The sequence below is a fragment of the Elaeis guineensis genome, chromosome 8, assembly GCF_000442705.2.
Source record: "Elaeis guineensis isolate ETL-2024a chromosome 8, EG11, whole genome shotgun sequence".
In the NCBI taxonomy this organism is placed as follows: domain Eukaryota; kingdom Viridiplantae; phylum Streptophyta; class Magnoliopsida; order Arecales; family Arecaceae; genus Elaeis; species Elaeis guineensis.
Window position 1 is genome coordinate 6466805 of NC_026000.2, and position 26924 is coordinate 6493728.

Consider the following 26924-nt stretch of genomic DNA (forward strand, 5'->3'; position numbering starts at 1 on the left):
CGCAGCTCAGTATCTATCGTGACTCGATCGAGATCATGCTATTGGAAACAAAGATCCATTCCGTTGGGATGCCACTTCAATGCCGAGGGTATAGATGATTGAATGACATCTTATGTGACTGGTTATATCTGATATATGTCATGGGATTTTATTGTATATCTTTTTTATGTATTGATAAATATTTTAATTACTAATTTTATAAAATATTTATAAATTTAAATTATATTTTTTATATAAAAATTAATTGATGTTTTCTCGTGATATCAATTATTGGATCACACGTTGAACAAATTTTAAAATATTTTAAAATATTTTTTCCATCTACCTCTGCTGATTGACATCGTGAAAGAAGAAAATTATTCTTTCTCACAAAAAATACAACCCAAATCCTGTCTCTACACTCCTATACTGTAATTTATATATTATATCACAAAAAAAAAAAAAAAAAAGAGACATAGCACTAGTTAATATGGGGACAAGAGCATGAGTGGATCACTGCTGCTAGATTTCAAATGGGCACGACCACATCCTCCAGAGGCGTGGAAGTTAGCCTGTTCCCTGTCAGCGTTTCGCTGATTACGCTGGAAAGGTGATTTTAACCCTAGGGCACTACTTTTGGGCGAGACTGAGTTCAATTTGGGCCGAGTTTACCTTCTGCGCCAAACTCCCAAGTCCGTGCCGCCGAGTTACACTCACCACCGAGTCAGTGTTTTTTTTTTTTTTCCTCCAGCAACTCCTAATGATTCATGATTGTTTAAAATAATCAGTGTTATAATGATCTCGGGGCTTTCATTTTGCTGAACTCGTATGCAAGAAGCATATAAAGAACGGCTCTCATATGATCTTATCATGCTCATAACATATTTTTTGTTGTTTCACTTGTTTGTTTTCTATAACTATTGTTTTGTATTTATTTTTTATGAAATGGATAAGGCTTCAATCTAAAGAACGCATAATATTTTGTGAACAGAGACTTTATCAACTGACACTATGATATTTTAGTTATCATTTGTTATGTCTTGCTGTTTGCAGAATATCATATAACTATTCCAAATAAGTAAAAATTATTTGTATTATTTGTATGAATTGAATTCTATAAAAGCAGGTTAATTTTTTCAACCATAAATTCCACAAATTCAATGTACATCAAAGCCAATATCGCTTGGGCTATAAATGGGTGAAGTTGATCCATGGCCTGTTCAATTTTATTGATCAAGAGTTAGATTAGGTTAAGCAATTAGATATGATATCAGTTCTAGATTTCATCTGGGTATTATAATTTTCAATCAATTCCAATACAACTTAGCTTGTATATCATCTAAACCTAATTTGGGTCAATAAAAAACGTGCCTGTCTAGCATCAAATCTGATTTATTCCAACCCACAATAATTAATTACCCCAATGAAATTAAAGTTTTTGAATAAAAAATTAAATTTAAATTGATTTCTTTTACTTTATTAAATTTTTTTTATTAACTTTATATTTAGTTATCAATTATTATATTTTATCTATAAAAGGATATCTAGAAGCTCCGCTCAAATTGTAAAGCCAACTTAATCCAAAACAAATATTTTAGGTTGGGTCCTATTATACTTGATTCCAACCCGATCTAAATAAACTATTGGATTTAAAATTCTTTCTGCGGATCTAACTTGATCCGACCTGACCAACTAATAAATTAGATCTGGTTCCAAAATCATGGCTCAAATATAAAATCATGTCACGTTGGTCCTAAGAATATTCTCAGTCTAAAATCCTTTCCATGGTTCTAACTCCATCCGATCTAATCAACTAATGAGCTAGATCCGAGTCTAAACTTATGACTCGAATGTAATACCAACCAGATCGGCCCCCAGGATGTTGTGTCCGACCTTACCTATTTGCAGCTAGTACCGCTCCATACAAGCTTTAAAACCTACGGAGTACCAACCTCCAGGTAACGCCGGGTTCAACGAGGTACGATGAGCGTTCCAAGTACATGGCAACTATGGAGGACCATCCCTATCAAAAAAACTATGGAGGACCTCATAACCTGAATAACCTGATAACGGCGTTACTGGAACTCCGTTCATCCGGTTTCACGTGCATCACACGTAACTTTCCTCGCTCTTAGAGAGACCGACAGAAGGGACTCCATTGTGACCAGCACGGTAGCCCCCCCCGCCCCCTCTCTCTCTCTCTCTGATGCCGTCTCCACCGCGAACGCCGTCTCTCCTCCGCCGCCTCCTCCTCCGCGCCTTCTCTCTTCCCAATTCCACCGCCAGATCCTACTCTGCTGCCTCCAAGGCTTCGCTACCGGCGGCCTCCGTTTGGAGCTTCGGCGACAACAGCAACGGAGCCCTCGGCCTCCCCTTCCCGCTCGCCGATGCCTACGAGCCCACCAAGGTCCCCTCTCTCCCCTCCCGCATCGCCGGCGTCGCCGCCGGGCACTACCACTCCCTCGCCGTCACCGCCGACGGGGAGGTGTGGGCATGGGGCCGGAACGAGGAGGGCCAGCTCGGGAGGGGCCCCGCTGCTCCAAGGTTCCTCCTTTAACCTCCTTTATAGCTTGGTTTCGCCCCTTTTGGGAAATGCCTAATCCTGGGATCTGTTGAGGGCTATTGTTTTCGGTTTCTTGGGGAGATTTGTTGGGCCAAGTAAACTCTCTCTGCAGTTTAATGATGCTGGCTTGGAATCGTTCAATCTTTTGTCTCCAAGGTTCTTTTTTTGTGATCCTTTCTATTGTTCCAAATAAGAATTAAATTCTCGTAAATTGCCTTTTATTTCTGGGATTTGTTCCGTGATTATTTGTTCGGGAGCTTTTATCTGATTTCGAACGTTTTTCAAATACATTTGAACTTCTAATTTTTGGGCAGTGATACTAATTTGGGTGGCTTACTTTCCTAGTGATGTCTTTGAAAGCTGCCTTGGTCCTATGCCCCTCTTGTGGCTGTGGGATTTTTATGCTTGTTCAACTTCGTGTCCTTTCTTCTTTATTTTTTGTTTTTTGTGGGAGGAATTGTCTAAGTTGGTGCCAATGTGGTTACCTTTAGAATTTCTGGTTAACCCATTGGCTGCTAGCTCTGTGTGATTAATGATCTTGCAATTTTTGTATTCCTTGTGAAGTTTGCAGGGTTTCTTGGAGTCTAAAAAGTTATGTCTTTAACGTCCGACCTTTCAATACACCTTTAACTTGAGCCGAGTAAAATTTCATAACATGTGATATCCCAGAAATTATTATCAGGTTATATGTTTCTTGAAGTACGTGGCATTTTCTTTGTTTTGCAAAATTAATGGTTGAGAACATGACATGTTCTTACCGACCGAAATAAATTTTTCTATGGTTTAAGATTATTGAATGAGATTTTGCAGAAAACTAGTCCATCGTCCAGATTAAAATTCCCATCCAGTTGCTGATAAATATTTCATTTATTTGTTCGAGAGAAGGTATTTTGTTGATTTGTTACTGACTAGTTGCTTATAGTCTAGACATAAAAACTGATCCTTCTGTGCATTTTGAGTATAGGATAACGTCTCTATTATTTCACTGCTGAAGGGAACAAAGTCAAGTTCCGGATTTAAACTGGATGGGCTTTTGCAGAAGAAACAATTATTAGCAAAACTCCATTAGATAAGAGCCATTGCAAGAATTCGTAGAAGCTTACTGTCAGAAGAAACTAACTGTCATTTAAGTTTTTATTGCATGGTGCTGCAATAAAACAACTTTTCAGCTGGTCAGATTAGAACAGTTCACAAGTGAATACAAATCAACTGCTGAGCAGGCATCCTACTAATCGGAATGATAGAAAACTGATTTCAGCTAATTAATTATCTTTTCCTGACAATGATGCAGCAATTGAAATATCAACTAAGCATGCTGCCAATGTCAAGAAGTCTGTTCTTATGTTTTGTGATTTTAAATAACAGAGACACGTGGAGCAAACCAGAAAGGGTGACAGGGTTGGATCATGTGAGAGTTCAAGCTGCATTTGCATCTGGTGTGGTTTCTGCTGCTGTTGGAGATGATGGTTCTCTATGGGTATGGGGAAGATCCAAGCGCGGCCAACTTGGTCTTGGGGAAGGTGTGATAGAAGCTGCCAGACCTTCCAAAGTTGAGGCGCTAGCAGGGCATGAAATAATAAAGGTGCTGATTTTGAGTTTCTAAGAAAGAAAAATCTTTCTTCTATTGAATATGATAGAAATCTCCTCAGCTGAACTCAGTCTAGAGTACTGTTACTTCACAAAATGGGCTTTTTTTTTTCTTTTTCAAAGATTAAAGTCCAGAAATAAATGTTCCGGTTGAAATGATTTTGACTCTAATACGTGATACTCCAAATGGTGAAACCCTTTTGGACTATGATATGCGATTCAGTCTGCAGACACTGCAAACTTCCACATTGACTGCCTATTTGTTTTTGCTTGTCAACTTGTCAATATTGATTTCTGAATCAAGTTTGTGTTTTCAAGCTCTGTTAGAGATGATTTGTCATGGTAGTTCTCTATACCAGTTAACTCTGATTTCACTTTCAAAGAACTGTTAATATCATATGCGTGCAGTGCAAATGCCCTAAGATTCATAAATATTTTTTATTATATTTATGTCGTAGCCAAAGAGTGGATATTGTTATACCCACATGCAGTGCAAATATTTCCATTATCTACATTGAACAGAGATTCCTTTGTGTCTCAGTTAAATTAATATTTATCATACACGGACAGGTATCATTTGGATGGGGCCATGCATTGGCACAGAGCAAGGATGGAAAAGTATTTGGTTGGGGTTACTCGGAAGATGGAAGGTTGGGAGAAATGGGGAAAATGTTAGATAAACCACTTTCACAGCCTCTGAATTCTCATAAAGCTTTGGACAATTCTGCATCTTTGCTAGACATTGTAGAGAAACAAGTTGCAGAAAAATTGGAGAAAGAGAAGAATATGCCCATCATCTGGGAGCCTTGCATAGTGCAGGAACTGAGTGCTCTTAGAGTTTTGATGTGGCTTGTGGTCTTGATCATTCCCTAGTGCTATGCAGTGAGTATTCGTTCCCTAGATCATTATCTACTTCTTTTAGATACCTTTATCAGTTTTGCACTCAAATCAGACTACAAACCATTGCAGTCTATCTTCTTTATACATAATCTCTCCTTCTGCCTGCATGCCTTGGTTTGTGTGCTCGTAAAGAAAAATGTACTTAGGAAATTGAGGTTCTGGTGGTACCATCATGAAGAAAGAGATGATCAGATGCCATACGTGGATCCAATTACACGAGCAAGAGCCTAATTGATGACTTTGCTCACTTGCGTAGAAGCATGATATTGGTGCGAATCAGACTTGCAGGAATTGAAGGAAGATATTGCTTGGAAAAGGGCTGAGTCTAAAAGGTTATTTTGTTTTTTCCTAATTCATCATTTAGCAGCCATCATCATTTTCTTTGTAGCAAAATGCACCATCATCATTTTTATAGTAGCAAAATGCAGCCACCCTTATTTTATAGTAGCAAGATGCAGCCTTGTAGCAAGATGCGCCATCATGATTTTCTTAATAGCAAGATACAGCCACCATCATTTCTTTTGTAGCAAATGCAGCCACCATCATTTTCATAGTAACAAGATGCAGCTACCATCATTTTCATAATAGCAAAATTCTATTATTCCTTCCATTTACTGAATTTGTCTTATGTTCCTCTTATATCTATATAAAGGGAGGCGATCTATGTATTTCATTCAGACTTCAATGAATGAAAATGAGTGTTGTTGAATTCTCTCATCTAATCCTTGTATGTTAGTGACGAGTTACAAACCCTAGAACTTATCACTCACGTTTTCTTTTCTTGAGTGTGGTGTTCTATCCCTTTGTAATCTGATTGTGATGATTTTTTTTGTCAATCAGGTTTCAAAGGTTCTTTTTTTTTTCTTGCACTCCAACCTTTATCCTTACCTACATAAGACAGTTATTCAGGCTTGGGCACGTCAGTTTGGTATCAGAGCTTGAGGGAGTGTTTGGCATCCAAATCATGTCTGGAGGAGACGAGGCCCCTGTTATTCCTAGAGGCATGAGTCTGGAACAGGCTTAGATCATGAGACTCCAGCGGTGTCAAGAAAGATGATGGAGCAACTCAATCATCTAACGTAGGTGTTTGAGCGGTTGGCAATACTTCCCCCACCACCACAGCGGCGTGGCCATCCAGCACCATGACGAGCTGATCGCGATGATGAAGAGTATGACGAACCTGGAGATGATGATGGTGTGGAGGAACACCCATGCAAAGGCGGCAGCAAAGGGGTTCGGGAGACAATATTAAGATGAAGATCCCACCCTTTAAGGAACCAGTTCACCCGAAGAGTATTTGGAATGGGTGCAACGTGTGGAGAAGGTCTTTGAATGTCAAGACTATTCTGAGGTAAAAAAAATATAAACTTGCTACCCTTGAATTCACTGATTATGCTAATCTTTGGTGGGAGAATGTGAAAGCTCAGCGTAGGAGGGATGGAGAAGAGGAGATCCAAACTGAAGGCTTATGAAGTGGATTATGGAGAAGCGATTTGTCTCTAATATTATAAGCAGGAGCTATACATCAAGTTACAAAGCTTGAGGCAAGGGGGTATGTGCGTTGAGGATTATTTCAAAAATTTGAGATGCTGATGATGAGTTGCGATTTGCGAGAACCTCAGAACAAACCATTGCAAGGTTCTTAGGAGCTTAAACAAAGAGATTGCTGATACGATGGATTGCAATCTTATGTTTCCTTGACGATGTGATCAAACTTATTGTTAAGGTAAAGAGACAGCGCAAGCGTGGTGCAAATAAGCGAGTAAGATCACCAACTCGTCTTCCTTATCACCATGGTCGTCCCTAAAGTGGTTCCAAAAAAGTAGAAAAGAGTGATTCCAGCAAGCAAACTACAGATGTAGCCAAAGAAAAAGAGAAGGTGGGGAATTCGCAACCTCCCAAGCGAAGCCGAGATATCAAGTGTTTCTAGTGTCTTGGTTACGGTCATATAGCCTCTGAATGTCTAAACAAGAGGGTGATGTTCATTCGGGAGTCACAAGAGGAAATTGAAAGTGAAGATGAAGCTATTTTGGAAGAGTGGAAGAAGATTATGTGAGTTTGCATATGAAGGAGAGCTGTTGGTTATTCGTCGCAACCTGAACTTACAGGCCAAAGTGGATGATGAGCAGCATGAAAACATCTTCCATACCAGGTGCACATCTATGATAAGGCATGTGGTGTTATCATTGATGGAGGTAGCTGTACCAATGTGGCTTTCACTATTTGGTGGAAAAACTTAACCTGATGACCATTAAGTATCCCCATCCTTATAGATTGCAATGGCTTACTGATGATGGTGATGTGAAGGTTACAAAGCAGGTTGTAGTATCTTTTCTGTTGGCAAGTCCTACAAGGATGAGGTTGTTTGTGATGTGGTTCCTATGAAAGTCAGCCATCTTCTTTGAAAGATTTGGCAGTACGATCGGAGGACTATTCATGACGGTTTCAAAAATACTATTCGTTTGCCAAGGATGGAAAGAACATAGTGTTGGCACCACTTAGCCCGCAACAGGTCCAGAAAGATCAGCTTGTGATCGAGAAGGGCAAGAAAGAGAACTTGTTTCCCAACAAGGGGAAGTGGAGCGAGTTTTGACTAACAATGAAATTATTTTTGTTCTTGTAGCCAAGTAGGTTCAGATGAAAAAGTCTCCCTTCCTCGCAAATAAAGGAGATTTTGAAGAATTTACGGATGTGTTCCCTGAATGTTACCAAAAGGATTGCCATCAATCAAGGGATTGAGCATCAGATTGATCTCATTCCAGGATTTCCTTACCAAATAGACCAGCCTATAGATGCAATCCGAGGAGGCCAAGGAGTTGCAACGGAAGTTGCTGATCTTTTGGAGAAGAATTATGTGAGGGAGTTTATGAGCCATGTTTAGTACCAACTTGTTGGTACCGAAGAGAGGATTATGCGGATGTGTGTGGATAGTAGGGGATAAATAAGATCACAGTAAAATATCGCTATCCAATCCCGCGACTGGACGATATGCTTGATGAGTTGCATGGAGATAAGGTCTTCTTAAAAATAGACCTTAGGAGTGGATATCATCAGATTCGTATGAAGGAAGGTGATGAATGAAAGGCCGCATTCAAGACCAAGTTCGGATTGTGTGAGTGGACGTCATGCCATTTGGCTTGTCCAATGAATCATGAGATTGATGAATTATGTGTTGTGTAAGTTCATTGATGATTTTGTGGTTGTGTATTTTGATGATATTTTGATTTTTAGCAGGAATCAGGAGGAGTATATGGAGCACCTCAGGGGGAGTTTTGAGGTTCTGCGACAAAAGAAGCTATAAGGCAACTTCAAAAAGTATATTTTTGTCAGGATCGTATAATCTTTCTTGGCTACATTGTGTCGCAACATAGAGTGAAAGTTGATGAGGAAAAGGTGAAAGCAATCAAGGAGTGGCCTGTTCTTACCAATGTATCTGAAGAAGTTTTCATGGCTTAGCATCCTTTTATCGGAGGGTTGTGGGGAACTTCAGCACTATTCTTGCTCCTATCACTGAATGCATCAAGAAGGGAGGAGAATTCAAGTGGAGGAAGCAGCCCAAAGGAGTTTCGAGTTGATCAAGAAAAGTTGAGTTTAGCATCCATTCTAGCTCTATCTGATTTTTTCAAGACTTTTGAGGGAGAATATGATGCTCCGGTGTGGGCATTGGGGTTGTTCTGATGCAAGAAGGGCGTCCTATATATATTTCAATGAAAAGTTGAATGGTGTGAGCTTGAGCTACTCTGTTATGACAAGGAGTTCTACGCTCTGATTTGGGGCTTTGGAGACTTGGCAACATTATTTATTGCCAAGGAAGTTCGTTATCCATACTGATCATGAGTCCTTGAAGCACTTGAAAGGATAAAACAAGCTGAATCGTAGACATGCCAAGTAGGTGTTTTTGAAAATTTTTTCTTATGTGATCAAATACAAAAAAAAATATCAATATCGTGGCTGATGCACTTTTCAGAGGTATGCTTTGATTTCATCGCTTAATGCTAAACTAATGGAATTTGAGCTGATTATAGATCAATACAAGGGCGATCCAAATTTTGCAAGCATTTATAAGGAGTGCGAAAAAGGAGCTGTAAGCGGCTACTAAGACATGACGGATATTTGTTTAAGTCAGACCGGCTGTGCATTTCTAATAGTTTCATTCGAGAGCTTTGGTGAGAGAAGCTCATGATGGCGGATTGACGGATCATTTGGAGAGAAAAAATATTAGAGATGGTGAAAGAGCACTTCTATTAGCAGCCATAATTCGTGATGTGCATCACGTCATTGAGAGGTGCGTCACCTGCAAGAAGGCGAAGAGCAAAGAGACTTCGCAAGGGTTGTATATGCCGCTACCTGTACCAGATCAACCATGGGTAGATTTAAGTATGGATTTTGTGCTTGGGTTGTCAAGAACACAAAGGGGGAAGGATTCGGTTATGGTGGTTGTGGATTTATTTTCAAAAATATCTCATTTCATACCATTCCACAGAACCGATGATGCTTTACATGTTGTAGATTTATTTTTCAAGGAGATAGTGCGTCTGCATGGTGTACCAAAGAGTATTGTGTCTGATCGAAATGTCAAGTTCTTGAGTTACTTTTGAAAGGCCTTGTGGAAGAAGCTTGGTATTAGATTGCTCTTCAGCAGACTTGCCATCCGCAAACCGATGGTCAGACCGAAGTGATAAACATATCTTCTCTTGTTTGCTTTGCACTGTTGTTAACAAGAATTTAAAGAATTGGGATGAGTGAGTTTGCTTACAATCATAGTGTTCATCCCACTACTAAGTATTCTCCTTTTGAGGTAGTTTATGGATTCAATCCTATCACCCCACTTGATTTGGCACCACTTCCAATCAGCGAAAGAGTTTGTATGGATGGAAAGAAAGCTGAGTTGGTTAAGTCCATGCATAAGAGCTTCAAGGAGCAGATTGAGAGGAAGAACATGGCTTATGAGAAGACAGCCAACAAAGGAAGAAAACAAGTTCGCTTTGCTCCAGGTGATCTTGTTTGGATACATCTTCGCAAGGAACGATTTCCAAACCAAAGAAAATCTAAGCTCATGCTGCGTATGATGGTCCATTTTGAGTTGTTGAGAAGGTGAATGACAATGCTTACAAGATTGAATTGCCTGGTGATTACAATGTGTTCGCTACATTCAATGTTTGAGATCTTTCTCCTTACTTGAGGATAATTTGGATGATGAGGAGGACTTAGATTTGAGGGCAAATCTAATCAACAAGGAGAAAATGATGTGCACCATCATGAAGAAAGAGATGATTAGATGCCATAGGTGGATCCAATTACACGAACAAGAGCCAAATTGATGACTTTGCTCACTTGCGTAGAAGCATGATGTTGGTGCGAATCAGACTTGGCAGGAATTGAAAGAAGATATTGCTTGAAAAAGGACCGAGTCTAGAAGGTTATTTTATTTTTTCTTAATTCATCATTTAGTAGCCATCATCATTTTCTTTGGAGCAAAATACAACCACCATCATTTTTATAGTAGCAAGATGCAGCCACCATCATTTTCTAGTAGCAAGATGCAGTCTTAGTAGCAAGATGCAACCACCATAATTTTCTTAATAGCAAGATACAGCCATCATCATTTTTTTTGTAGCAAAATACAGCTACTATTATTTCTATAGTAGCAAGATGCAGCCACCATCATTTTCATAATAGCAAAATTCTGTTATTCTCTTTCATTTACTGAATTTGCCTTATGTTCCATCTCATATCTATATAAAGAGAGGCGATCTATGTATTTCATTCTGATTTCAATGAATGAAAATGAGTGTTGCTGAATTCACTCATCTAATCCTTGTGTGTTAGTGGCGAGTTACAAACCCTAGAACGTATCACTCACGTTCTTCTTTTATTGAATGGCGTTCTATCCCTTTGTAATCTGATTGTGGTGATTTTCTTATCAATCAGATTTCAAAGACTCTTTTTTTTTCTTGCACTCCAATTTTTATCCTTACCTACATAAGACAGTTATTCAGGTTGGGCACGTCAGGTTCACAGGCTGATTCATTATGTCATTATTTAACAAGTGAAGTGATGCAGGTGTGCATATTCTCATTTAAGTGAAAGGAAATAATAAAATTTTGGGAACATTGCTACTACGGATGTTTAGATGTTCCCCTAAGTTTTAATGTTTAATTTCAGGTGATGGCACTCTGTTAAGCTGTGGAGACAACACATATGGTCAGCTGGGCAGGAACACTGAAGGATCCAAAATGCTACCAATCAGCATAAATTTCCATCCCCTCTCTCTGTCCGCAGGCCTTGGTCACTCTCTAGTTCTATGTAAGGCTACATCACAGGGAGCTGCAGAAGGGGGCAGCTGCGTGATCTCATGGGGATGGAATCAAAGCTACCAACTTGGACGCCAGGGGCAAGAAGATGTCCCCGGGATGGTTGAAGGTCTAAGTGGGGAAAAGCTGGTGTCTGTTTCAGCTGGGCGTGTTCATTCTATTGCTCTCACTTCAAAGGGGGAGGTTTGGGCATGGGGCTCTGGCCGAAATGGCCGACTTGGTTTAGGAAGCTCAGTGGATGAGATGGAACCAGCATTTGTGGAGCGTTTGGATGGGTTGAAGGTTCTGCACGCAGCGGCTGGCTTTGACCATAATCTACTACTGGTTGCTGAATGATGAAGTTGGTTTATGAGTCCACCCAGTTTGTTAACTGTCTACTTTCCCTCTGAGACCCAAAAACATAAAAAGGAATTGTGAAGGAAAAAGAAAGAAAAATCTTAGATTACACAAAATGATGCTATAAAGTGAATGTGCAGATAATGTTGGTAGTATTGTTTGCATTGGGGCTGAAAGACAATCCTGCCTAACCATGACTTGGATTTTCCAACTGGATTTTGTCATTTTGAAAGCCAGAAGCATGGTCGATTAATCTCCCATAACCTGCTTTTGAAAGAGTATTTCTGTTGCATTTTCCTTATATGACTTTGAGCTAACCAGTGAAGCTCTCAAAGCAGTCGTAGCCTCCTTTTTCTCTGCAGATCCTGGATCCTAAACCGCCCTGGCTTAACACATGGATTATTCCAGTCATTGCTTAGGGCTTTTTGTCTAGCCTGTTGGGCTCAATTACCAACAAGTTTTGTTCTGATAGTTAAAATCAAGATGTACTTCAGAAGATAGTTCTCTTTTGTGTGTTTTCAACTGTAGACACCTAGCTCAATGTCATTTGATAAAGCTTGTGATAAGATAAGACCTGATACGTCTATCATGCTATATCTGTCAAATCTTCTTTTGGTTCTGATTATTTTCCTTCAGTTTAGCTTGTTTCCCGAGGAATCGTGTATTTAATTCTTCTGATAGTGTGATATGAGGAGATGGTAAAATTTTACAGTTAGTTTATTTAATCTCTGTGATTTAAAATCCTTGAAACTCACCAGCGTCTGGGGTTCTAAATCCAAAAGCTAAAACAGGCTGAAGCAAATGATGAAATGTTTGTGCATGATTCTTTTAATGAGAAGGACAGTATTTAATTCCTTCCAGATCTAATTGAGTGCTGGATAGGGAATCTTATAACTGATTATGATAAAACTATAATCTCTTATACAGCTTGGGCTGTTTGGATTTTAGAAATGAATCTCTCTTAGGCATCTCCTCTTGGAGCATAATGAAGATGAATTCTAATGCTTCTTGGACAAATATTGAAGTAGTTATGGTCATATTGTTAGAGACTCAATGGTAATGTCTTATTTGCGGTTTCGAAAAGATCTAAGCTCTTTCAGTGCTACTTGCTGAGCTTCATGTGGCATGAAAAGTTTTACTATCGTACTTTTCAGTTTGGGTTCAAATCTATTTGATGGAAGGAGATTCGGCTGTATGGTCAAATGAAGTTCAGATCTTCATCAAACAATTATTTGAATTTGATGGGTGCTTTTACCATCCTCTTCTTATTGATATAAGCTTTGTTTGACTCTATGAGCTTCTTTTCATATCCTATGTTTTCCGTGAAGTCAACCAATCTACTGATGGATTGGCTTGGCTATAAAGTTCAACTGATTTTCATTTTACTTCCCTTCATCTTTCTGAAATGAGAACTCTTGTCTTGGCTGAAAGATCCAGAGTTCAATTTCACCATCTTTAGTTGTGTTGTTGGGTTTTTGACCCCCTTGTAACCAAAAAGCAGAGACAGTATTTAGCATATTGAGATGCTTGAAGACCATAAAGTTATGAGATGGGTTCTGCTCAGGAGAGAGAGACAGAGAGACGGGTGAAGCCTCAGAGTCGCAATCTCCTTCTGTTGCCTGCATCCTCCTAGTAAAAGGGAAGATGGCTGATACTGTGAATAGATGGGACGATTTCATGGTCTAGTGATGCAGTAGGGAAAAATTGTCTGATGCCCAAAGATTGACATGATCTTGCAGGATATTTATGTAAGCCTAACTCATCAGCCGACATGGGAGTCACAGAAACGGGAGTTTGTTGAACGGAATTAAAGTTCCGAGTTGAGAGCAGCATGATGCCAAAGCATAAGAACGACAGAGCCATCATGCAACGTTTAGGCCAACCGGTGGTGAGAGATTTTTTGGTTCGAATACTTTGGTGATGCGGGTGAACCCTCGGCTTTTGGCTACTGTTGGGTATATGCTGAGCGTGGCTCCAAACAGGGCAGACATAACCCGATTATCTCTGCTTTTGCTGCATATACTGATATACATGTGTCCACGTATCCTAAATATAGATATAATATGGAATTTATCAAACATTATTTCGATTCTGATTATGGATATGGATAGTGATAATATTATCTAATAATATTGTTGCGGCCAAGACTCATGATTTAGCACGTGAGGTATTCTCCGCTGTGATTCATGGATCTTATGTTTTTATCTTTGTCTTATATGAAAAAGATGGTCTCTTTCTATATAAATCGGAGTCCTTCTTAACTCACAACCAATACGAGACTAATGAGGTCTTCATTTTTACACCATAATGAATATGAATATCAAATCTACATATTATGAAATGAAATTTCTCTCCCCACATATATTTATTACCTTGCGTGGCCGTTGTTCCTCGCAGCTGGGACTTCATGGTTGTTTTCATACATTGTGACTACGTAATTGAGATCATGAGATTCCCTCCCAACATATTTCCTCACCATGCAACCTGGATTCATACACTTTGTAATGGCCTTGGAAATCACCATTTCAACCACTCATTCCACAACCTCCATTCTTTCCTCCATTAGAACAAGAACAAAGCCCCAAAGAAAAGGACGAGCTAGGGGGCAACAGCAGATGTGGTTGAAAGTTTGGTAATTGCGAGGAAAAGAGGTTAGTAATGCGACTGAATGACTTCCACCGTTCATAGGACAGGAGCTCAGCGTAAGTAAGGTCTCCTACAAATGCCCTGGCTTACAACCTGGTACCATCTCTACCAGAGTCTGCTTAGAGATTAATCATCTTTTCTTCGTTTCTTCCCAAATCACCTAACCCGTGCGATTTAAGGAAAATATATAAAATATACTTTGCACTCATCTGACGTTCGTTGGGCATCTTTCTCATCTTGCTCCTCCCTATATACACCATATTGAGCTGGATTTGTGAAAACTAAAAGGAAAGAACAAAATAACAACCTACCAAAGTTCTCATAACTAAGCTTATATGTAATTAATCTTCCTCGGATGGAATATCACACCATTTTTATCCATAAAACGTATGGGAGTACTCGCACGATAGTGGCGCAAAGACAAACATTCCAACTCATACAGCCTCGTATACTGACGCCTGGCCGTCTGATGTTGAACACTTACCGAGGGCAGTGGTCTACCTATGTTCGATACCCGCAAAAACACCAGTCATAGTCTATGATTTTAGCCTTGGATGACGGATCGGCCTGCATAAGTTTTAATGTGCCAGGTCAGCTGAGGACTGTTGGATTAATTTGTGGTCTTGCACAAAGCTTGGCCCAGTGGCTGCTGTGAAGATGGGCTGGGCGTTCTTACGTCACTTCTTAGGGCATTGGCCTACCTGGAGAATGAATGAAGAGTTATTATATAGATTACGAGCTTATGAAACATTTCCCGTATTTTTGAACTTATGACGAAGATGCTGTTCGGCAAAGTTGTTGGAGAGATAGAAAGCATTTTTTGGCTCTTAAAAAGTACTTTTAAATGGTATTGTTTGATAAAAATTCTAAAAGCTATTTTGGCTTTATTAGAAAGTCAAGTTGTCTACTTCTGAAGAAGCTCATTTAATATAATAAAATAATATATTACCGACTTCCAATAATAATCTCAAATAGAGCCTAAGATCTTGTTAAGCTAAAACATAAGAATTTTGAGTGACCATTTATATTTTTATCATAATTGCGTGAAACAAAGCCTCAATGTAGAGAAAAAAAGCAATCAACTTCCGCTCGGACACCAATTTTCCACCACTGATAGCTACCGGGTGTAATTGCAAATATAAGAATAAGTATTTGTAAGATCTCTTTGTTAGGATTTGATCAGGAAACTTAGGAGTCACTCAATGGAAACATGCTAACTAAAAGAATCAGAGGAGTTGACCAAACAGGTTTTCCTTCCACTTGTCAAAATGACACCTCATGGATTTTGTTTATATGCGAACGTAAGATCGATGAATAAATCCCCCCCTTAAAGAGACGGCAAATCTTCATCATATCCCTGTCATTGGAGACGCTTCCTCTGAACTCCCATTTTCCAAACGATGGAGTCCTTGTCTCAGAGGGACCACTTAGAAGGAGGGTCTTTGTCTATTGAGGTCCCCGGCTCCCCAATTGCCTCACACATGCGTGTCGACATTTCCAATCCGTTCTCCTTGATGGCGAAGATACCCTTCCATCCACAAGCATCACAAAGCCTTTTCTTTGACTCAAGGAAGGGTACCGTTGTTTTGTCCTTTGCTCCATAATTCTCCATCATGTTTAGCTAATTCGCATGTCATGACCCACTCGTGCACATAGTCATCTTCATGGCCAATGTAGGCATCTTGGTCACCAAATACCTAACCTGTCCATAAAACACATGAACAGTGGCATAGACAGCGATGGTTGCCCTACCTATTTCCTGGTCTAAAAAAAGTTTTAGTTTAGAAAATGATGCCAATGCTCATTTCTAGTTTGATGGCACTTGGCTATAGATTATGGATCAATTGGTCGGTAAATTAATGGTTTTCGTTTTTGCCAAAAACTATTACATATATTAATGTTGCGTGTAATAGATGGACTTTTTGGTCAGCATGATAGAATACAAGAAATACAAGTAATTGACGGCAGCCTCTGGCAGGTGGGCTTTTGTTCGATAATTTTTAAAATTATGGTGCAAATAATGATGAATGCCGGATCTACTTGGCCGCTGGAGTAAGAACAAGAACATGACAAGTGACATCTGTTCATGGTGTTATCATTCACCGACCTTGCAATATAAAAGTGTTCGACTCAGAAGGAATTTTGCATCCCACATTTTTGAGTCTTTTGTGTATGGTGAAAGTATCAAACACTTACTTTTTAAAGCAGTTTTTCCCAATGCTAGGTAAAAGAACAAACTATATTTTTTTGAATGAAACGGAGGAAGGAAGAGGCTTCCACCATGAACGATATTATGTAAAAAAGTATCAAAATACAGAAAGTAAAAGGAGGAAAAGCAGTGGAGTGGGCACAGCCCGCATACTTACATTTGTCAGTAGCAAAGTAAATCTACCCAAGATTACAAAATTTTCTTTTCTAAACTCGGATTTTAGGAGTATCAAAAGAATAGCTCGGATACAATACTCTATATAACATACACGATCTCAAGATTCCTTTAATTTCTTCTTCCTTCAAAGTTTATTGTTCCTTTCCTTCCAAATACTCCAGAAGCTCACTGCTATAACAGCGTGCCAGGCCTCAGTTACTTGATGGTTTCTAATTTTCGGTCTTCAAATATGCCAGAGCTCGTAAATACTTTCGGGCAATTATTGAAAGTTAAAATTGTCGATGATTTTAGACCAAATTTTTCTAGAGAAAACACGACCCAGCATTAAATGGTCTAAATTTTCTGGATTATTAGAACACAAGGGACATGAGGGGGGGCCTTGAACTCCTCCTTTTTGCAGATTATTAGCTGTAAGTACCTTATTTTGATAGCATAACCAGCAAAAAATTTTTACTTTTTTTGATAAGGATGTTTTCCAAAAGAGCAAACTATATTAGCAGGGCTCTAGGTTATCATTTAGTTCCCTAGCTAAAGAATCAGGGAAAAAAAAAGAGGGGGAGAGAGAGAGAGAGACAGAGGGGGAGGACGCTTCACACTCCTTCAATAATAATGGGGTAGTTAAACCGAAGGATTCAGAAGAACAGGAGATGTAAATATTTTTACAGCGATGGATGACAGTGAAGTTCCAAATCCAATAGACTTTCGATGGAACAAACAGCTCTCATAGTTTTTTTTTAGCAAACGGTGATTCGAAAGTCAGGAAAAATGGTTTTAAAAAGGAAGGAAAAAATGTAAGCAAAGATGGTCTCCAATTTAAGATTTCATTCGATCACCTTCTATGTTATTTAAGCTAGCGTCCATCCTATTTCTGCGATGAAATACCAAAACAGATGTGTTTTAAATGTTCTAACTCAGTTGCCGGTAACACTTTATTTTTTACATAATTTGCCCATAACACTTTCATCAAATTTTTTTTTTGATACAGAAAATGAGTTGAAGAGGGAGAAGGGGCGACCAGCAGCTTGGATGACATAGATCCATGGAGAAGTCGATCGATGCGACTATGGTCACCTTATCATTCAAGTATCAGAGACATACTCCACCCCCATCCAGAGTCCGCATACCACCCCCACCCAGATGTCCAGACATCGGAGAAATTAATCCCCTCATTTAATCGACTCCGCAGACACGAACCGCAGACGTGGGAGATAAGGTTAATGGCGTGCGACCAACTGTGCTACCGCATGCGTGATATCACACTTTCATCATTAAGAAAATCAGCATGGCCATATTTGTGTCTAAGATTAAGCCTTAAACGATGGCACGAGCTCAACTCATTGCAAACACATAAATGATGAATAGGATAGGTATAAAAGCCACAGAAAACTGTGATATAACACACACACAAATAAAGAAGAGAAAAATGTACATGGGATTGTGAAGTAATTAATCTAAGACACCTTTTCCTTCCTACCCCTCTCTCCCATTGAACAACGAGAGATCTTCTCTGATTTAATCTACAACCTTTTCTTTCTCCTAAACATTCTTGTGCTATTTACAGTAATCATAATGCTGTAATCAGATGCCTAAAAAATAATTCACCCTTTGAAATGGCAGCAACCAACACCTACCATTCCAGATGCAACAAAATTTGCGATCACACTACACTATGAATTCCAATGCAGATTTAAGGTGCTTTCTCTCTTGATTCATCAATGATGGTTCTCCCTATAGAAAATCCATCAAGGAAATCACTGTCGGTGTCGATCTGAAGGTCTTTAAACATTGCCATCACCTGAATCATGGTCGGCCTCCGGAGCGGTCGGTCATCCAAGCACTCACAAGCAATCTTTAGATACCGGTATAGCTCCGCCTCCCCGGACCTTTTCCCCAGCAATTCAGGGTCGAAGATCTCATTACTCCTGTTCTCCTTCACCATCTTCTTCGCCCAATCGACAAGGTTGTTGTCGCCAAACTCCAATGGATCGATCGGCTTCTTCCCCGATAGGAGCTCCAAGAGCACAACTCCATAGCTATAGACATCCCCCTTGGTGGTGCACCGGAAGCTCTGGTAGTACTCAGGAGGCACGTAGCCCGGCGTTCCGGCAAGCGTGCTCACACTGAGGTGGGTGTCCAGAGCATTCACCAGTCTCGCCATCCCGAAATCAGACACCCGGGCCTCCAAATTCTCATCCAGTAGAACATTGCTCGATTTCATGTCTCTGTGTATGATGTGGGGAATGCAGCTGTGGTGAAGAAAAGCTAGCCCCCTGGCCGACCCGATCGCAATCTTCTTCCTCGCCGCCCAGTCTAGTTCAACACCATCCCTTTGCTCTTGTCATGAAGAACCATATCCAAGCTTCCAAATTTCATGTACTCGTAGACCAGAAGCCTTTCGTCGCCAACCTTGCAGTAGCCCAGCAGAGGCACAAGGTTCCGGTGCTTGATCTTGCCAATTGTCTCCATTTCGGCAGTGAATTCCCGGTCCCCTTGGCTTGTGACATGGATCAGCTTCTTGACTGCGACGACACTCCCATCCTTGAGTTGGGCCTTGTAGACCTCTCCGAACCCGCCGGAGCCGATCAAGCTGTCGGCACTGAAGCCATTGGTGGCCTCGAGGAGGTGCGCGAACGTTAGCTTCCTGAGGAGCTTCTCGAAGGTGGCAACGTTGATGCTGAGAGGCTCGAGAACACTGGATAGCTTCCAGCTCGTGGTGCCGGAGGTCGGAAGGCTCTCGACATACCCACCTCCCAGCTCCTCCGTCTTCTGGTGCCTCTTCATCTTGTATAAAACTAGCAAGAGCGACACCAGGATGAGCAGAAACAGAGAGACGGCAATCAGAATGCTCCCGCCGAACACCCGCCTCTGTGGATGGGAGCCACGGCGGTCATCGGCAGTAGCGCCGCAAGGGGGCAGAGGGACCCCACAGAGACCGGAATTGTTCTCGTACCGCGCCGCCGGGAATGTCGTGAGCTGGCCCGATGTCGGGATCGGGCCGGTGAGGTGGTTGTTGGAGACATCCAAGTCACTGAGGAACGTTAGCGTGCCGAGCGCCCCGGGATGTAGCCGGTGAGGTCGTTGTGGGAGAGATCAAGTGCTCCGATCATTCTCAAACCTCCGAAGCTCGCCGGGATCGTCCCCATCAACTTGTTGTGCCCCAAGTTCAGGACTTGGAGGTAGTCCATGGTTCCCAAGCTCTCCGGTACCGTCCCCGAGAGTAAATTATAGGAGAGGTCGAGGTAGATCATGCTTCCATTGCTGGCGAAAGAGTAGACCGTCGTGCCGGTGTATATTCTTGTAGAGGGGCAGGAATGGACCAAGGGGAAGTTTGCGAGCCTCTCCGGCCGGATGCTCTCGAACTCGAACAGCACGCCGGCGCCCGGGCAAATGTTGCCACCCTCGTTCCTCAAGAATGCGAATTGTTTCCCCGAGACGATGCCAGGGACTATGAGCCCCGTCTGCGAGGCGAGGGCGGACGGGATGGAGCCGCTTAGTGCATTGCTGTTGAGGTCGAGCCATATGAGATTCCGGCAGCTGCCGAGCTCGGGTGGTATCTCTCCGGAGAGCGAGTTGTTGCCCAATTGGAGGATCGCCAGGTTCTGGAGGTTGCCGATGCCACTGGGGATCCCACCGACAAGGCGATTGCCGGAGAATGACACCCATATAAGGTTCAAGCACTTGGCGAACGATGACGGGATGCTTCCAGTGATGATGTTGTAGCTGAGGATTAACGTCTCCAAGCTAGCACTTTCTGAGCAGAGGTCTTGAGGTATCTCGCCGGAGAGATTGTTAGCCCACATGACCAAATCGGAGAGTTTGGGAAGTGACCAGATTTCCGAAGGGATCGGGCCACTCAAGAAGTTGAAGCTAAGGTCGATGGTCCGGAGATGGGTACACCCGCCCAACTCCGACGGCACGGATCCTGTCAAGAAATTGTTCGGCAGGAGGATCCTCCGGAGAGAAGGAAGAGATGAACAGAAGCCGGATGGGATTTCAATATCGCCGGTGAGCTCGTTCGAGCCCAGGTCGACCTCTTCGAGCAATGTACAGTTGGTCAGCGCCCGCAATGGCACCCGACCGCTGATGTTGTTGAAGGGAAGGTGGAGACGCTTCAGAGAAGGAAGAGTGCTGATGACCTGCTCGATGAAATCACCGGAGAGCTGGTTATTTGCCAGGTCTAGTATCCGGAGCGAAGAGCAGGAGACAAAGGTCGGCGGAAGCCCACCAGTGAGCTGATTTCCCGACAGGGTGAGCTCGGTGATGGCCCCGCATGTCCGGCCTAATTCCGGTGGGATTTCACCTGTAAAGCCATTGTTGGCCAGAGATAGGTGCTTCAAATTGGTGAATTTCTGCCAGAATGCAGGGATTTCATTTGCAAAATGATTGCCCGAGAGATCGAGCCTCTCCAGCTGCCGGCAATTGGCCAAGCTTGGTGGCAGCCCGCTGCCATGGAGGCCATTGTAGGACAAGTCAAGCACCGAGAGACCACCACAGCTCCCAAAGTTGAAGCTTGAGAATTCACCAGAGAGGTTGTTGTAGGAGAGATCCAATTGCTTCAGTGAAGCTGGCGACTTCGATATGAAGTTCGCCGGAATCTCCCCAGAGATAATGTTATAGGAAAGATCGAGGACTGTGAGATTAGTGCAGGACGAAATGCCCCCCAGCTTCCCGGTGAGCTTGTTGTCGGACAAATTGAGATAGTTCAGATTGTTGCACCTCGAAAGCGAGTACTTCAACAGCCCCTGGTCCACTATCCGGTTACGGGACAAATCAAGCACCTGGATCGAAGACCCAAAGGGAGAAATGCCACCGGGGATGGAATTCCTTGATAGGTTGAGTGAGACCAAGCGCCGGCAGGAGGTCAGGAAGTCCCCTGGAATGGTTTCGTTGAAGCTGTTCGACGACAAGTCCACGGTCTCGAAGCTGCAGGGGAGAGAGGAAGCTCTTCCGCTGTAAGAGAGATTGCCGTGGAACAGATTCCCATGGAGATCAACGTTGCGAAGGTCCGGCAACGCCATGAGCGCATCAATGCTAACCCGGCCACTTAGGCCCATGTTGCTCAGGTTCAGGCCTCGCACCCGCCCATCGGCCGGCGAGCAAATCACTCCGGTCCACGAGCACGGGGCGTCCGAATTCGGATTGTTGGAGCTGCTGTTTGTAGCCCAGTTCTTCAAGAAACCTCTGGGGTCGAGCTTGACAGACGAAAACTTGAAGGAGATCAAGGCGGAGGCTTCGTCGGTCGCCGCCATGGAAGAAGGGGAAGCATACAGGAGAATCAATAGGATGGAGAAGAAGGCCGAGCTGACGCTTTCCATAGCTTGAAACAGTGGAAAGAGCTCAGAAGAAGGGAGACAAGGGGTTCTTTTACAGCTGTTGCACTCTTTCTCCTTGGTTGCTAAAAGTCTCACATTTCGGAGGCTTCCAACGGAAACAGAGAGCTCTGTTGATGCCAAAAAAAAAAAAAAAAAAGGAATTTTTTCAATCAATCTATACCATTTGGATGCACCAAAAGATGGGAAAAAAAGAGAGAGAGAGAGAAGGATGGAATAATTACTGATTGGAGCCTTCAATTCCAAGATCGCCGTTGTTGAAAAAGAAATATCAAATTTTGATACAAACTGGCTTTATTGTTTGCCGAAGAAATCAGAATCTATGGATAAAACCCAATAAATTAAGATAAAAAAAATGAGTTTTTCGAGGAAAACAGATGGAAAGCTGACATTTTTGAAGCCAGAACTATCTTTGTAAGCTCTGGCCAGCCATCTGATGCGATCTTTGGGAAGAAATGGGATGTAGGAACCTTCTAAACCTCTCGAAAAGGGTTCTTGAAGGAAGGGTTTGAAATAGAAATGGATTCACAGAAGGTGGAAGAGAGAGAGCGGGTGGAGGTGGAGGTGGAGGGACGTACGGGGGCAAGGTTAGGGAGCCTAATAAACCCCAAGTGGAAGGAACGGGCAAGGACGAAATTGAGAGAGGATTTGGCATTTTAATCATGGGTTTAGGGGGCTTTGTTTGCTTCTGACTTCAATTATCAAAAGAAAAATATAGTTTCGCTACCAAAGATTATATATATATATATATATAGATATATATATTCCTTACTATCTTAAATTCCGAGTCCAGTCAAACTGGTGGTTTGATTTCTCGAAGGCTGCCTTTTTTTTTGCCTCCCTCTTGCCCAAAAACAAATATATATATATATATATATATATATCAAGTCTCTGCCCCACTGCTCCTCCTCTTCTGTCATTTCAACTTTTCCTCGTTCCCACTAATGAATTTTTAATTACAAAGTTTTCTTACCATTCTCCTGATAATTCTTTCTGCTTGTCATCAAATTCTTACACTATCTGGTACGTGAGTTTAAACCAGAAGTACCATATAAAGTTAGTATTGATGGAGGCGCATTTTATACCCTTTAAGCGCTGCAAGGTTGATTGATGGATCGACTTCGTCACCTAGCATTTTGCCATGAAGTTGGCGTATCTCTCTTTTTCAATTATGGAGAAGGTGGGAGATGCATGATAAAAGACGACCTTTTTTTTTTTTTTTTTTTGTTATCCTTCCTTATGAGTGTATCACAAGAAATTTAGGCGATAGTCGCACAAGCAAAACAAGTGCCACACTTGCTTTCCCGGAGAACATCATACGGTAGATGCAGAGCTTTCTTATTGCCTCACTTTGACCTGACATACGCAAGATGCTCAAGGGAAAAAAAAGTATGAAAGTTCTAACTCAGCCTCGGGCACTTTTTTTTTTTTTTTTTCCAAGAAGAATGAAGTTTTACTTTTTAGAATAATAAAACATTAAAAGTGCGTCAAACAGAAATTAAGATAATCATGAAATATTTGGGTCCGTTACTGTATAAAGTCTCATAGAATTTATTGAGCAAAATATACTTCAAGACTTATTATGCTAATCTAATGAAAGATTTTCTAAAAATAGATTTATAAACGAGCAAAATAACACCATGCAAAATAAGTTATCCCAAATGAGTTATCTAATTGAAAAAATTGCTGTTCGGAGGCTTTAAATGCTTATCCCAAATGAGCTATTCAACGAGAAGCCTTGATGAGTACTGCCCCACCCCATTCCCCCCAATGAGAATTATCCATCATATATAATTCAAAAATTAATTTTAATTGCATGTGTAAATTAATATGCTGGAGCTTTCTTCTAAGCAAAATATGTTGAAGTTTTCGTTACTTGACACTGACTTATAATTCATCATTTATTAAGCTGATTGAAGTTAGAGTTGGGCTTTATTTTGGCTGTTTTTTCTCTTAGTAAACGGTAACGGCCACCCAACTATATGGAGTGTGCAATGATCTACCGGTGTGGGTGCATTAAAAGCAATCTGCACTAGATATCGAACCATCGTACATGAAATCCAGATCAGCATAAAACAACACAATCACAACCATCAGATGGACGAATTGATGTGATAAACCAATTTTATTTGCAATGGGATCGCCATTATAGGTCATTTACGAGACACTTATATGCTACGAGAAATTTAATGCATAGGAAATGATGTAGAAAATTCAATATGAAGCATATTTTCTTGTCTAATTGGACCACATAATTATTATTTTTTAATATATATTTAATATTTATAATTTTATTTTTTAATTTAAAATTTTGAATGACGAAAATATTTTTATTTTTGAAAAAAATTACCATACCTTATATCATTTTACGTACAGAAAATCATAATTTGATGCATGATGTTATAATATATCATAAAATATCATAAATTTTTTTAAAAATAAAAATATTTTCATTATTTAAAATTTTTAAATAAAAAAATAATGAAAATATTAAAAATGCTCCTCCCATATTATGATATCATAGACCATATTATGACATCTTGCTTGCAGAAAGTCATAATTTAATATAGGATATCATAATATTTTGAGATCATATTATGATATTCTGCATGTAAAAAATCATAGTTTGATGCAAGATATCATAATATATCATAGAATGTCATAATATTTTTTAAAAAAAGAGAGATATTTTTGTTATTTAAAATTTCAAATAAAAAAAATAAAATTATGGATATTAAATATATATTAAAAAATAATGATTATATAAATTAATTAAATAAAATTATATATTTTACATCAGATTTTTTATACCGTCCGTCGTGCATAAAGAATTTCTCTACGTGTCAAGGAGCAACAAAAAAAATTAAATAAATAAATAAATAAATAGTGATCCTTGGGCTTTGGTGAACAGCGGCAGTTTTGGAATTACACGGGGAGGGGGGTGCGTTTGAGCTGACGCCCGATGGCTTGAGCCAGGCCTAGGATTCCTTCGCGAGCGACAAAAATGAACCGTTAGAAGAGCGGAATCCTCGGAAATATGCCGCCAATTTTGGGCCGTCGTTTTGCGTCCGAGGGTGCTTATCTTCTCCCCCCACTGGATGGTGGGGTCCTCAGGGTGCACGAGCGGCCGTAATTTGGACCTTCCTTATTCCTAGGATGCCCTTCGTCTTGTGCCAAATGCCCAATCCTGTTCCTAGAAGGCCTGGAGTCCAAGGACCTTCACCGAACTTAACTCGTGTGAAAGATTGGGTTAAGAAAGCTTTACCGTGTGTTTGTTTTATCTTCATTTTCCTTCCATGAAAAGAACGTGTTTATGTTTCTTCTCGAAAAATATTACTATTTTTGATCGTCTCACGGTTAATCTACATCTATTTTAAAGATGCTGCCTTCAACTTGCACTTAATATTCAAAGAGAGAGAGAGAAAAAGAATGTGTGTGTTGCTTAAGCTTGGAAATGGGCTCGCATCGGCTCGAGACTCATCGGATTGGACTGACTTTAAATCGAATCAAGTCATACTTGGGTTTAAATATAGGGTCCATTTCTCTTTCGGATAGAACTCGGATATATCTTTGATCTGGCCCTAGTCCGGTCCAAATCCAAACCCGATTTTCAGTCTGATCAAGAGCTCGAATATCCAGCCCGAACCTAATTCTTACTTAAATTGATTTAGTCCGAATAATCCATCTGAGTTAGACCAAATCCATATGGGTTAGCTTGAATAATTGTTTACCAATTACTATCGATGCCAACTTCCTCCATCTATCTTCGTTTCGGTCTCCCGACTTTTCTTCCCCCATCGAAGTCTCGAAGAGGCCGAAGAGCCCTAGACAGTGGCCCTCTCTGGTGCATGTCCATCTTCACCATCGCCGTCTTCCATCTTCCCCATCGCCGATGCCATTTTTTATCTTCCTCCATCGAGCATCGGCCATCCCCGCCTTTGACTTCCATCTCCCCCCATCTGCCATCGCCAACGCAGTACATCGTCCTCCATCTTTCCTCATCGATCATCATCAACGCCAGTTTTTCCATCTTCGGCCATCGCCATTCGCTTTTTTAAGTATAGATCCTATTGAATCCCCCCTCCTTGAATTGCCATTTTAGATATAGAGACTAGGATCTTGAAATTGTATTGTCAGAGGCTAGTTCATCGTGATGGACTTCAACACCTTGCCAGAGCCAAGGTTAGACCTCCTCTAGATGTGGTGCCATTGCCACAACTATCGATGTCGAGTAAGTTGATGCCGGATGATGGATTGGAGACGAGAATCTCCTTTTCGAGGAGGTCAGACTCTCGATCGAGGTGAAATCTTGGAAAAGGTCCCAGCCAGGAGGCCATGCTCACACAGGAGCTTGTGGATCAAACCACTGTCGGCAGTGGCCACTGCGAGGGGCGGACAGAGAGAGAGAGGAACCCGAAAGGAGAGAGAAATAGAGGGTGAAGGAGAGGGTTAAGTCGGGTCTTGGGCTCAGGTTCGACTTTGAGCCAGTCTGATTGGATTTGGGTCGGGCTCAGGCTTGGACTCGAGCCAGGCTCAGCCTAAGGTTTTAAAAAATTTTCAAGCTTCAATCCGGCCCAAAACTCGAAAAAGTATTTCAGACTGGGCTCAAATAGGAGTGTAGTCCAGTCCAGCCGATCCATTTTCAGCTCTTGTATTGCTTTATAAAAAATGATCCTAAATCATCTCTAGAAATATTTATCACAGTTTATTTTGACGAAGGAACATGCAAAAAAACAAAGCATGTGGGTGCATTTGAAAAAAGGTATGGCAGATTAGCTTTTGGATTTTTTTTTTTTTCTTTTCTTTTGGTAAAACCAACAAGAGTTGCAATTAAGAAGCTATTAAAACTTAAATTTATATAATTTTTGTTAGAATTAAATAAA

At 41.0% G+C, this 26924-nt stretch overlaps 2 protein-coding genes across 2 annotated transcripts; one reads left to right on the forward strand and one right to left on the reverse strand.

Annotated features, from left to right (window-relative positions):
- The first annotated feature begins 2138 nt into the window (after positions 1-2138).
- Positions 2139-12394, forward strand: LOC105037202 (ultraviolet-B receptor UVR8). Its single transcript, XM_073242544.1, is given in 5 exon segments — positions 2139-2523; positions 3908-4124; positions 4700-4967; positions 4970-5011; positions 11195-12394. Coding segments are annotated over 5 exon segments (1350 nt in total). The 5' UTR covers positions 2139-2185; the 3' UTR covers positions 11680-12394.
- Positions 12395-18056: 5662 nt separating this feature from the next.
- LOC105050537 (brassinosteroid LRR receptor kinase BRL1-like) lies at positions 18057-22697 on the reverse strand. The gene is given in 4 exon segments (XM_010930598.4): positions 18057-19039; positions 19042-19764; positions 19767-22151; positions 22266-22697. Coding segments are annotated over 3 exon segments (3624 nt in total). The 5' UTR covers positions 22027-22151; positions 22266-22697; the 3' UTR covers positions 18057-18398.
- Between the last annotated feature and the right edge of the window lie 4227 nt (positions 22698-26924).